Consider the following 12489-nt stretch of genomic DNA (forward strand, 5'->3'; position numbering starts at 1 on the left):
GGGTCCAGGGCTTTCCCTTTGTTGGGGCCTTGGATAGCAATGTGGTTTGGGGCCCGGAGCTCCCCCTCTGTCAGGGCCTTGGATGACAGCAACGCATTGCAGGGGCCCGGAGCGCCCCCTTTGTCAGGGCCTTGGATGACAGCAATGCGTTTCGGGGCCCGGAGCGCCCCCTTTGTCAGGGCCTTGGATGACAGCAACGCGTTTCGAGGGCCCGGAGCGCCCCCTTTGTCGGGGCCTTGGATGACGTGTTTCGGGGGCCCAGAGCGCCCCCTTTGTCAGGGCCTTGGATGACAACGCGTTTCGGGGGCCCAGAGCGCCCCCTTTGTAGGGGCCTTGGATGACAACGCGTTTCGTGGGCCCGGAGCGCCCCCTTTGTCAGGGCCTTGGATGACAGCAATGCGTTTCAGGGGCCCAGAGCGCCCCCTTTGTCAGGGCCTTGGATGACAGCAACGTGTTTCGGGGGCCCGGAGCTCCCCCTTTGTCAGGGCCTTGGATGACAGCAACGTGTTTCGGGGGCCCGGAGCGCCCCCTTTGTCGGGGCCTTATATGCCGACAACAATCAGGGATACAACTGAGTAAAGGATCGGAGATCAGGCGTCGGTCACACCGGAGCAGAAACGCGTTGCCGCTGTTCCTGGCCTCTCATGCATCTGCTAACATGAACAGCAAAGCACAAGCCGCAGCTTTACGCGTTTCAGCACCTCGGGATTTGGACTCAGGGTCGGGGACTTCTTTTCCACGTTTCTCGCAGGTAAGGCAGCCCTACACGCAGCGCACCGAAACGCGTACACTCCGGCACCCCCCCCCCCATTTGTGAACCGAGCCTTCGGATGTGGCGCGTGAAATCTGAGCCGCCATCTTCGCTCTCCTCTCCGGTTATATCCCAATTATTATATAACGCCCTGAGGAAGGGGGAGTCCTGAGACGAAACGCGTCGGATAGGTTGCCTTTAGATTGATGGCGCCTCATCCCTTCACATACTTCCTAGAACGCTCCGGGGCCCACTGGGGGGGGGGGGAGGGGGGCAGAGAGCAAACTCTGAATTAAAAGAATTTAATTTATGATATCTTCTGGGTTACAATGTATTACTGATCACTCCCGGTAACAATGTATCATCTCCATCCTCAGTTATCTCCTCTATAAGATCTCTGTCCCTCAGTGATCTCAGTGGGATGATACATTAGTCTAGAAGCGATCGCTGAGGATGGAAACGATACATTGTTATAGAAGAGATGACTGAGGGACTGCGTGATCAGTGGAGGGGGAGAGTGTTACATTGTTATTAATAGTAATATCTTCTGGGTTACAATGTATCACTCTCACCCTTTATTGATCTCCCCTGGTAACAATGTATCATCTCCATCCCTCGGTCATCTCCCCTGGCAACAATGTATCATCTCCATCCCTCAGTTATCTCCCCTGGTAGCAATGTACCATCTCCATCCTCAGTCATCTCCCCTGGCAACAATGTATCATCTCCATCCTTCGATCATCTCCCCTGGTAACAATGTATCACCTCCATCCTCAGTCATCTCCCCTGGTAACACTGTATCACCTCTATCCTCAGTCATCTCCCCTGGTAACAATGTATCACCTCCATCCTCAGTCATCTCCCCTGGCAACAATGTATCATCTCCATCCCTCGGTCATCTCCCCTGGTAACAATGTATCATCTCCATCCCTCGATCATCTCCCCTGGTAACAATGTATCATCTCCATCCCTCGGTCATCTCCCCTGGTAACAATGTATCACCTCCATCCTCAGTCATCTCCCCTTGTAACAATGTATCACCTCCATTCTCAGTAACAATGTATCACCTCCATCCTCAGTCATCTCCCCTGGTAACAATGTATCATCTCCATTCTCAGTAACAATGTATCACCTCCATCCTCAGTCATCTCCCCTGGTAACAATGTATCATCTCCATCCCTCGGTCATCTCCCCTTGTAACAATGTATCACCTCCATCCTCAGTAACAATGTATCACCTCCATCCTCAGTAACAATGTATCACCTCCATCCTCAGTAACAATGTATCACCTCCATCCTCAGTAACAATGTATCACCTCCATCCTCAGTCATCTCCCCTGGTAACAATGTATCATCTCCATCCCTCGGTCATCTCCCCTGGTAACAATGTATCACCTCCATCCTCAGTAACAATGTATCATCTCCACCCCTCAGTGATCTCAGAGGGATGATACATTATTCCAGAGGAGATCGCTGAGGATGGAGATGACTGAGGGATGGAGATGACACATGGTTACTGACGCCTCCTGGTAACAATGTATCACCCGTCAGTCAGCGATCTATCACAATGTATCCTTCTCACACATAACAATGGCTGTGGCACAGATTTGGGCTCCTCCCCCTGGCGGGCCCCGCACCCCCGGATCCGGGCCCCCCGGGGGGGGGAGGGGACTCACCGTGGATGCCGGTCTGGTGCGCCATGTCCCGACGTTCTGACAGATCCGGAGATCAGGGAGCGGCTCCGGCCGGGGCTGCAGAGAGTGGGCGTGGCCGGATCACAGGGAGGGCGGGGCGCCGTACGGCAGAGCGGCCTCTCAGCGCGCAGAGGAGGCGGGGCCATCTTACAGGGTGGTCGGAGGGGGAAAGGCGGACCCCGGCATTCCAGGGTGGGCGTGGCGCTATTTGGAGAGAGAATCCCCGAGAATAAGCGGAGAGGCGGGGCCACCTCACAGGGTGGGCGGAGCGATGTGAAGTGTGCTTTTTCAGGGGACGCAGAGGAGGCGGGGCTTCAGAGACTTCAGAAGAGCCTACAGAAGGTGTGGCTGAGCCATCATGGGGCGGAGCGCTATAAACTGAACACGACAAACAGGAACGGCCGCGCCTAGCTTGTGCCTCTAATGCCCCGCCCAGCTTGTGCCTCCAATGCCCCGCCCAGCTTCTCTATCTTACTATAACCGACAAACCCCGCCCACCTCCTCTGAGCCGGAGCAACGCCCATAGGACAGAACAGGGGCGGAGATTCCTTGCCGCCTCTTGATTCGCTAAAAGTCCTTTGGGGCGGTGCTGTAGTACTACAGGTGGTGGGCGGGGATTTGTTGGCTACAGGGAGAGGAGCTGGGCGGAGCGCTGTGGGGGAGAAAGTGGGCGCTAATAGGGTGCAGGACGGGCGGAAGTCAGGCGTTAATGGAACGCAGAATGGACGGGAGTTAAGCGCTAATGGTACGCAGAGTGGGCGGAAGTTAAGCGCTAATGGTATGCAGAGTGGGCGGAAGTTAGGAACCAATGCAACGCAGAGCGGGCGGAAGTTAAGCGCTAATGGAACGCAGAGAGGCCGGGAGTTAGGAGCCAATGGAATGCAGAGCGGGCGGAAGTTGGGTGTCAATGGAACGCAGAGTGGGCGGAATTTAGGCGTCAATGGAAAGCAGAGTGTGCGGGTTAGGCGTCAATGAAACGCAGAGTGGGCGGAAGTTAGGTGCCAATGGAACGCAAGTTAGGTGCCAATAGAACGCAGAGTGGGCGGAAGTTAGGCGCCAATGGAGCCCAATAGTCTGGCTGCAGAATGGAGCTCCATTTTCTACAGGAAACATGACCGCCACTCCCTTTTTTTTTAAATTGCTAGTGAACTTTAACAAAAAAGCAGAGGTTGCAGAGTGGAACTCCACTTGACAGAAGACATGTGACCTCCACTCCACCTCCAGTCTGCAGCCAGACCCCTCTAGAGTTGAGTCTATAGGTTATGTTAAAGTTCATTCAATTAATGTAATAAATAAAAAAAAAGGGGGGGGGAGGGGAGGTCACATATCTTCTGTCAAGTGGAGTTCCACTCTGCTGCCACAGATTGTTCGTTACAATAAAGTTCACTAAAACAAAGTTGGAGTGGAGGTCACATGTTTCCTGTCCAGAGTGGAGCTCCAGTCTGTGGCCACACCCCATTGAAAAGCATAAAAACTGAAAATTGAATTCAAATACCATAATTTTCCTTTCCTGACAGGCTCTACGGCAGCACAGTTGGGTGAGGCTCCACGGCAGCACAGTTGGGTGAGGCTCCACGGCAGCACAGTTGGGTGAGGCTCCACGGCAGCACAGTTGGGTGAGGCTCCACGGCAGCACAGTTGGGTGAGGCTCCTCGGCAGCACAGTTGGGTGAGGCTCCACGGCAGCACAGCTGGGTGAGGCCCCCCCCACCCACCCCCTGCCCAATCTGGACGTAACTCAATCAATTTTTTGCCCACCTCAGCCTATGTGGGCTACTAAACCGGGTGGGATTTGTGTTGCCATGGAGCTTGTCAGGAAAGGAAAATCACGGTAAGTATTTGAATTCAGTTTTCTGTTTTCCTGACGGCTCCATGGCAGCCCAGCTGGGATTTAACTAGCCACACACGGGAGGGTGACACCAAACCAATTTAATTTTGACTGGAAGCAGAGGCCGAGACACCCCGGGGAAAATCAGCAGGAGTCAGACGCAGGTTCTATACAATAACGAGTCATGAAGGTATGAACAGAAGACCACGTATCCAGTTTGCAGATTGTTTCCTGGGACACTCGGCCCACTGCTGCCCATGAGGTTGAAACCCCTCTAGTGGAATGCCTAGGCTGAGGTGGGTCAAAAATGTATTGAGTTATATCCTGATCAAAGAGCGGCAGCAGGCTGAGAGTGGCTTGATTTAGCATTATGCGTAAGTACGCTATTGGACCACATTTCAGCTATCATTGCTGACACCAATGATGGGGCACTATTCCTCCCACTGAAACCAACGATGGGGCACTATTCCTCCCACTGACACCAACGATGGGGCACTATTCCTCCCACTGACACCAACGATGGGGCACTATTCCTCCCACTGACACCAACGATGGGGCACTATTCCTCCCACTGACACCAACGATGGGGCACTATTCCTCCCACTGACACCAACGATGGGGCACTATTCCTTCCACTGACACCAACGATGGGGCACTATTCCTCCCACTGACAACAATGGGGCACTATTCCTCCCACTGACAACAACAATGGGGCACTATTCCTCCCACTGACAACAACAATGGGGCACTATTCCTCCCACTGACAACAACAATGGGGCACTATTCCAGTGACACCAACGATGGGGCACTATTCCTCCCACTGACACCAACGATGGGGCACTATTCCTCCCACTGACACCAACGATGGGGCACTATTCCTCCCACTGATACCAATGATGGGGCACTATTCCTCCCACTGACAACAATGGGGCACTATTCCTCCCACCGACAACAACAATGGGGCACTATTCCTCCCACCGACAACAACAATGGGGCACTATTCCTCCCACCGACAACAACAATGGGGCACTATTCCTCCCACTGACACCAACGATGGGGCACTATTCCTCCCACTGATACCAACGATGGGGCACTATTCCTCCCACTGACACCAACAATGGGAGGAATTATGGCCCATTGTTGGCATCAGTGAATTAAATAGTGCCCCGAGGGCCAGATAAAAGCAAGCAAAGGGCCACATCTAGCCCCCAGACTGCAGTTTGAAGACCACTGCTTTAGACCATCAGGATGCATACTTGCCCATACCAATTCATCCTCAGTTGCAGGTGTTTCTTTGCTTCAACATATACAGTACATCTGCAAATCTAGTGCCTTCAGTTTGGTCTGTCAATGGCCCCAAGGCCCTTCATCAAAGTTCTATTAGCGGCATCAGCTCCACTTCAGGACAGGGCATACCTCTGCTATCTGACCGACAGCTTCAAAATTTTGCAAAGCAGGGAAACCGTGCTTCCCCATCTTCCACAAGTGATTTCAGCCTTAAGCAGGTCTTGGGTGGTTGATCAACAGTTCCAAACGTCATCTGGTTCCCAGTCAGAGAACGGTGTACCTGTTGGCTCTTCTGAACACCCTTCAATGCTCAATTTCATTGCCACCAGAGAAGAACCTAGTCATCAGGTCAAAAGTGCAGTGGGCCCTAGCAAGCAGATCTAGAATGGTGTCAGAGTGTCCAATGCTGTTTGGACCTTTTGGTTTGCATTTGCATGGTCAGGTGGGGCATAGGAATCTACAAAAGTGTTTCAGAAGGGTTTCCTGAGCCAGTGGAGAAGACTATCCATGTCCCAGAGATTGTTCATTTCAGTAGAGATGTAGGCCCACCTATGGTGACAGACAAATCCCAAAAACCTTCTTTACCCTTTCCACCAAGGTCACACCTCCTGGACTAGATGAACGTCTGACGCAAGTCATCGGGGTTGTGGCACCCAGTGGAGCAAAGTAATGGTCCACAGAAAATGGCATGTTCCAGCGGAAGGCATAGTGTCCAACATTGTGGAGCTCTGGGCAGCCTGGAGGACCTTAACGCATCTGGAACAACTACTACAAGGCAGTTCTACTTCTAATGGACAACAGAGCAGCAGCAACCTGCATCCAGAACCAAGGAAATTCTCACAGCAGGACACTTACCAGGAAAGTTCTCACTTGGGAGGAAATGAATCTAACATATCTAAACACTCCAAAAGTTCCAAACAGATTACCTTTCAAGAAACTTCCTCAATGAGGACTAGTCTCTGAATCAAGAAGCTTTTTCTGCGATATGCCAGAATTGGGGTTGTCCCCCTGATAGATCTCTCCGATCTACTCAAAAAGCTCTATGTCTTATCCCTCATATGCATGGCAGGAGACTGCAGGAGTGAATGGTCTATCCCAGGCATGGATTATTTCGGTTGGGGTATGCTTATCCTCCTACTCCTCATTCTGGAGGTCCCTATTGCATCTGGTGAGGGAACAAGTATTTGTCTTGGGCAAGGGTTTCTCAACCAGGGTTCCATGAAAGCCTAGGCTTCCTTCAGAGGTTTCTTGAGCAATTTCTGCTCCTCCAGTAAGTTCATACTGACACCATTGATTGCTTTAGCGATCTGTAAGGGGGTAATTCTTCCCAATAGCCACACATGTAAGGAGCATTCTTTCCACTAACCATCACACTAGTGTATCACGAGTTGTAGATATTAGTCATGTTTAGCAGGGGTTCCCTAAGTAAGTTATTGCAAGGATTCCTCTGTGTGGAAAAAGGCTGGTCTCAGCTGTCATTGTGTACTGGCCTCAGACTTTGGTTCCCACTCCTAAGACATGTCAACTTGCAATCCTCTTCCTCTGCCACCATCTCCAAAAATGCTGTTCCAGGATGGGGTTTCTTTATCCTCAGCTGGAGATACCAAATTTGAGTGCATGGAGATTAGACGAAGAAGGCTGAGGGCCTTAGGATGTTCTCAGGTCCTTCAAGCAAAGAAGAACTCATCAAATGCCACTTATTAAAGAATCTATGAGAAAGTTCACACCAAATGCAGCGCTTTAATCCGTTGTCTCTGGACATTCATAACATCCTCCAGTTTTCGCAGGCAGGGCCTAGGGGTCAACACCTTGAACATTTCCGGTCTCGGCCTTGTCAGCCCTTACTGACAAAGGATGGACCCCCAATCCTTTAATAGAGAGGTTTATCCAAGCAATTCTTAGGTCACCTAGAACCAAAGATCTATCCCAAGTCAGCCCTTTCCTAAGCTTTGGATTTCCATTCCTCGGCTCCATTTGCACCAACAGAAGAATGCTCATTAGAAATCATCTCACAAATCTTCTTGGTGGCTACAACATCGGCTTGAAGTTTCGTAATTCCAAGCCTAAAGATGCACAGGTCCTCGCATTTTTCCCTGATAGGGTTGCATTGCAACCAATCCATCGAATTGTCCTTAAGGTGCCATCAGCATACCACTGTAATCAAGAGTGGGCATTGTCAGCTTTTCCATATCAGAAAGTTTCTTCAAAATTACGCTTTTTGAACACTTCAAGGCCTTTAAAATGTTGTTTCTTCTACCATCACGTTTCATGAGTATAATACATGTTTTGTTGTACCAGTGGGGCAAGGAAAGGGCAAGCTGCCTCGTCACGAACCAGAACAAGTTGGATCATGAAGGCAATACAAAAGGCTTATCAGGCTATTGGTTTGGTGGCTCCTCAGTTGGTGAACACTCATTGAATAAGCGTCAGTTCGTCATCCTAGGCAGTATTGGCGAGGCGTGTTGCCAGAAACCTTTTTTTCGAGTGGCCAGCCGGTCATTATTTTCAAAATTGATATCCCACTATAGCTTGGATTCCTCCAGTATGGCCTCTCGAGGTTTTGGAAAAAGAGGACTGAAGTCTCAGTTCCTTTATTAAAATATATATGCAGCAAACTTCTCCCATGTGGCGAGTTATTCACCAGAAGTATGCTGAAAAACAAAAAAAAATGAATACTTACCTTCACGTAATTTTCTTTTCCTGGTGCCCATCCATGGCAATATACCTCTCCCTGACTTATACTAGTTTTGATAATGGAGTAGGGTTACGGTGATCTTTCTTCGTATGCCCCAATGAAGGCATCCTTTCAGACTAAACGCATAAGGGTGGCATTAACGTCATCATGCCTGCCAGGGAGTTCCGCGGCTGGGAATAAATGGATGATTCTGTGTATAACCAAATTGGAGTTGTGCTGCTTCATGGAGGATTGTGAACAATCCAGATCATCCATCAGTCCACCCTTTTGGATCATTTATATAAACCACTTACAGACCTCCCTGCATTTGAGTTCTATCCCTCTGCTAAGCAGCAGTGCTGATCTTTGGTGGTCGGCACACGGGTGGCGAGTTATGCTGAAAAATGAATACTTACCTTCGCATAATTTTCCTTTCCTGGTGTCCATCCATGACAAAATACCTCTCTCCCTGACTTATACTAGTTATGATAATGGGAGTAGGGTTAGGTTGATCTTTCTTCGTATGCCCCAATGAAGGTGTCCTTTCAGACGAAACGCATAAGGGTGGCATTAACGTCATCATGCCTGCCAGGGAGTTCAGCGGCTGGATCTGTGAATCGATGGACGATTCTGTGTATAACCAAATCGGAGTTGTGCTGCTTCATGGAGGACTGTGAACAATCCAGATCATCCATCCGTCCACCCTTTTGGATCATTTACATAAACCACTTACAGACCTCCCTGCATTTGAGTTCTATCCCTCTGGTAAGCAGCAGCGTTGATCTTTGGTGGTCGGCACACCAGGATTTTTTTTTCACTTTTGGTGGACTTTTATATTTATATATTTTTATTGGCACATATTAAATTTTTTTTTTTTTTTTGGTGGACTTTGTTTACTAGATCGTTCTTTTAAGACAGGGCTTGACAAATTTGCTTTGAATCTAGGCGCCAGCTTTTTAAATCGGCTGCCCAGCCCTGCATGTCCGGGGCGTCCGGCAAGAAGAATTGCTCACGTCTGGTGCCAGGCCCTTACTGGGACTAAAAGAAAAGAAGGCCTGGGCATTTTACACCGAGCAGCCCAGACGCCGTTGGCATTCTCACCTCTTTTCTAAAGGCGGAGTTCCACCTAAAAAAAAAAAAGGCAGCAGCTACAAAAACTGTAGCTGCTGTCTTTTAAAATGCCAACACTTACCTGTCCCTCAGTGCAGCGATGTCCTCACCACCACTGGTTTCACCGGCCGTCTTCTCTCCCCGGCATCTTCAGTGTGGGCACCCGGCTGTGACAGCTTGCGGCTTCACAGCCGGGTGCCCACTGAGCATGTGCGAGAAGCCGTGTGCTTTGTGAATGGTCCCGTAGACTCCAGAAGACTACGGGGAGGGAGGACAACTTCAGCTTCCGATCACCTAGGACAGGGGTGGGCAACTGTGGCCCTCCAGCTGTTGCAGAACTACAAGTCCCATGAGGCACTGCAAAACTGACAGGTACAAGCATGGCTCCCAAAGGCAGAGGCATGATGGGACTTTTAGTTCACCAACAGCTGGAGAGCCACAGTTGCCCACCCCTGACCTAGGCGATCGCAGCGGAAGTGTGAGCGGGTACTTGTCAAATTCCCCCCGCTCCCCAAAAGTGCCAATGCTTAATGGGAAGCGGGGGACAAAGGCTTAAAGCGGAACTTCTCATTTTAGGTGGAGCTCTGCTTTAACCTTACACCTAAACGAGACAAGAAACAGACCTGGAGCCCAACCCTCTGTTCCCTAGATGGCACCTCGAATGAAAGCAGAGGGACGTAGGCCATTCAAATGGTCTCCATCCTTCCCAAGGGGTTGGTGGCCTGCCACCTTACCGGTGACTGGCCGAGCCCTGAAGCCATACAAGCTGTAGCCGTTGGCGTCTTTTGCACATGCGTGTTGGCATCTCTAGGACAGCTGGTTGTTGTGTTACGGTGTCGGGCTTCTGTGCTGTTTGCCGTGTCCCTACACGGGAAATGGAAGATCTACAAGTACGAGGCGCCATTGACTGTGTAGGCCATGAATTGGAGCATGAGGTCTGTCAAGAGGTTCCAGTTGGCTTGGGAGGGAAGGTAGATGTTCCCATCTGTGGGTTCTCCTGATCCCTCCCAGCACCTGTACCTGAAGACACCACACAGTCCAGGGGTCCATGGATACAGAAGAAAGCACAGAGGTGGTGCAAACACCTAGTGCATTATCCAAGGTTTATTAAAAGTATAAAAGGACAAAAAATATGCTCAAAAACAGCATGCGTGTAAAGCCTAAAAGGCCATGGAGATGGCCACAAGGATGGTAGAGTATCCGACTGATAGTGAGGTCGGCCTTCTGACACGTTTCGGGGACGTATCCCTTTCCACAGAGCTATGCCAGTTTTGATGAAAGGTCCTCAACATGATGGCAAGATCTCTGAAATTCTTAGAAGGAAAGGTGTAAGGCTGGCCATAGCTCTAAGGAAAGGGTATGTCCCCGAAACGCGTCAGCAGGCCGACCGCACCATCAGTCGGATACTCTACCATCCTTGTGGCCATCTCCATGGCCTTTTAGGCTTTACACGCATGCTATGTTTGTGAGTATATTTTTTGTCCTTTTAATAAACCTTGGATAATGCACTAGGTGTTTGCTCCACCTGTGTGCTTTCTTCTGTATCCATGGACCCCTGGACTGTGTGGTGTCTTCATGTACAGGTGCTGGGAGGGATCAGGAGACCCACAGAGTAGACATCTATTTACCTTCCTTCCATCCCCAAGCCAACCAGAACCTCTTGACCACCTGTGTGCTTTCTCTGTATTCATGGACCCCTGGCCTGTGTGGTGTCTTCATGTACAGGTGCTAGGAGGGATCAGGAGAACCCACAGAGTAGACATCTATTTACCTTCCTTCCATCCCCAAGCCAACCAGAACCTCTTGACCACCTGTGTGCTTTCTTCTGTATTCATGGACCCCTGGACTGTGTGGTGTCTTCATGTACAGGTGCTAGGAGGGATCAGGAGAACCCACAGAGTAGACATCTATTTACCTTCCTTCCATCACCAAGCCAACCAGAACCTCTTGACCACCTGTGTGCTTTCTTCTGTATCCATGGACCCCTGGCCTGTGTGGTGTCTTCATGTACAGGTGCTGGGAGGGATCAGGAGAACCCACAGAGTAGACATCTACCTTCCATCCCCAAGCCAACCAGAACCTCTTGACCACCTGTGTGCTTTCTTCTGTATCCATGGACCCCTGGACTGTGTGGTGTCTTCATGTACAGGTGCTAGGAGGGATCAGGAGAACCCACAGAGTAGACATCTATTTACCTTCCTTCCATCCCCAAGCCAACCAGAACCTCTTGACCACCTGTGTGCTTTCTTCTGTATCCATGGACCCCTGGACTGTGTGGTGTCTTCATGTACAGGTGCTGGGAGGGATCAGGAGAACCCACAGAGTAGACATCTACCTTCCATCCCCAAGCCAACCAGAACCTCTTGACCACCTGTGTGCTTTTTTCTGTATCCATGAACCCCTGGACTGTGTGGTGTCTTCATGTACAGGTGCTGGGAGGGATCAGGAGAATCCACAGAGTAGACATCTATCTACCTACCTTCCTTTCATCCCCAAGCCAACCGGAACCTCTGGACCACCTGTGTGCTTTCTTCTAGTTTTTTGATTTCCCCATCTGAGGAGGGTTGCATCTCCAGAACGTTATCCATAGGCCATTCATGCTTCTGAACCCCTAGCCTTCCCCTGGCATTTGGTTCCCTCGAGGCGCCGGAGAGTTTATACATACGTCCATGGATACCGAGCTAGTCACCTGACAGGACTGAGCCCCTCAACACTGCATATTACAGGACATCCCCCATCTCCTCTGTACTATACATCTACATTAGACTCCATACACACATCCGGCTCTCCCCTACTGTGTGTCCCTTCTCCGGGTCACTGTCTCATGGCGAAATGATGGAACGTACACCTCTATCACCCCTCCCTCCATTCTCAGCTGCACGGATGGGCTCTGGAATGTCTCCGCCGGCCGCTGAGGATGAGCCGTGCGGGAGCCACGGTCATGTGACGGAAATGTTTGTAGACCAGAGCGGGCTGGAGGTGTCCGCTGTGAGGATGACGGGGAGCCGGCTGTGGTTGAACCGCTATGGGTATAAAGGGAAGCCTGATTGCTCCTCATTGGGAGGGCTGGGCCCTGGATCCGTGGAGTGACGCCCCCATGCCTGACAGCGGATGGCTGACAAAATCCCAGGCACCAGGATGCAATTT

At 50.7% G+C, this 12489-nt stretch overlaps 1 protein-coding gene across 1 annotated transcript in view; it reads right to left on the reverse strand.

Annotated features, from left to right (window-relative positions):
- The window catches only part of TWF2 (twinfilin actin binding protein 2), a 49259-nt gene extending 46681 nt beyond the window's left edge, over positions 1-2578 (reverse strand). The window contains exon 1 of the mRNA XM_089668263.1: positions 2427-2578. Within this exon, the coding sequence (XP_089524389.1) occupies positions 2427-2451 (25 nt within the window). The 5' untranslated portion in view covers positions 2452-2578. The remainder of the gene's footprint in view (positions 1-2426) is intronic.
- Positions 2579-12489: the final 9911 nt, after the last annotated feature.

The sequence above is a fragment of the Staurois parvus genome, unplaced genomic scaffold, assembly GCF_062004578.1.
Source record: "Staurois parvus isolate SC_StPar_1 unplaced genomic scaffold, SC_StPar_1.0 ptg004034l, whole genome shotgun sequence".
Taxonomy (NCBI): Eukaryota; Metazoa; Chordata; class Amphibia; order Anura; family Ranidae; genus Staurois; species Staurois parvus.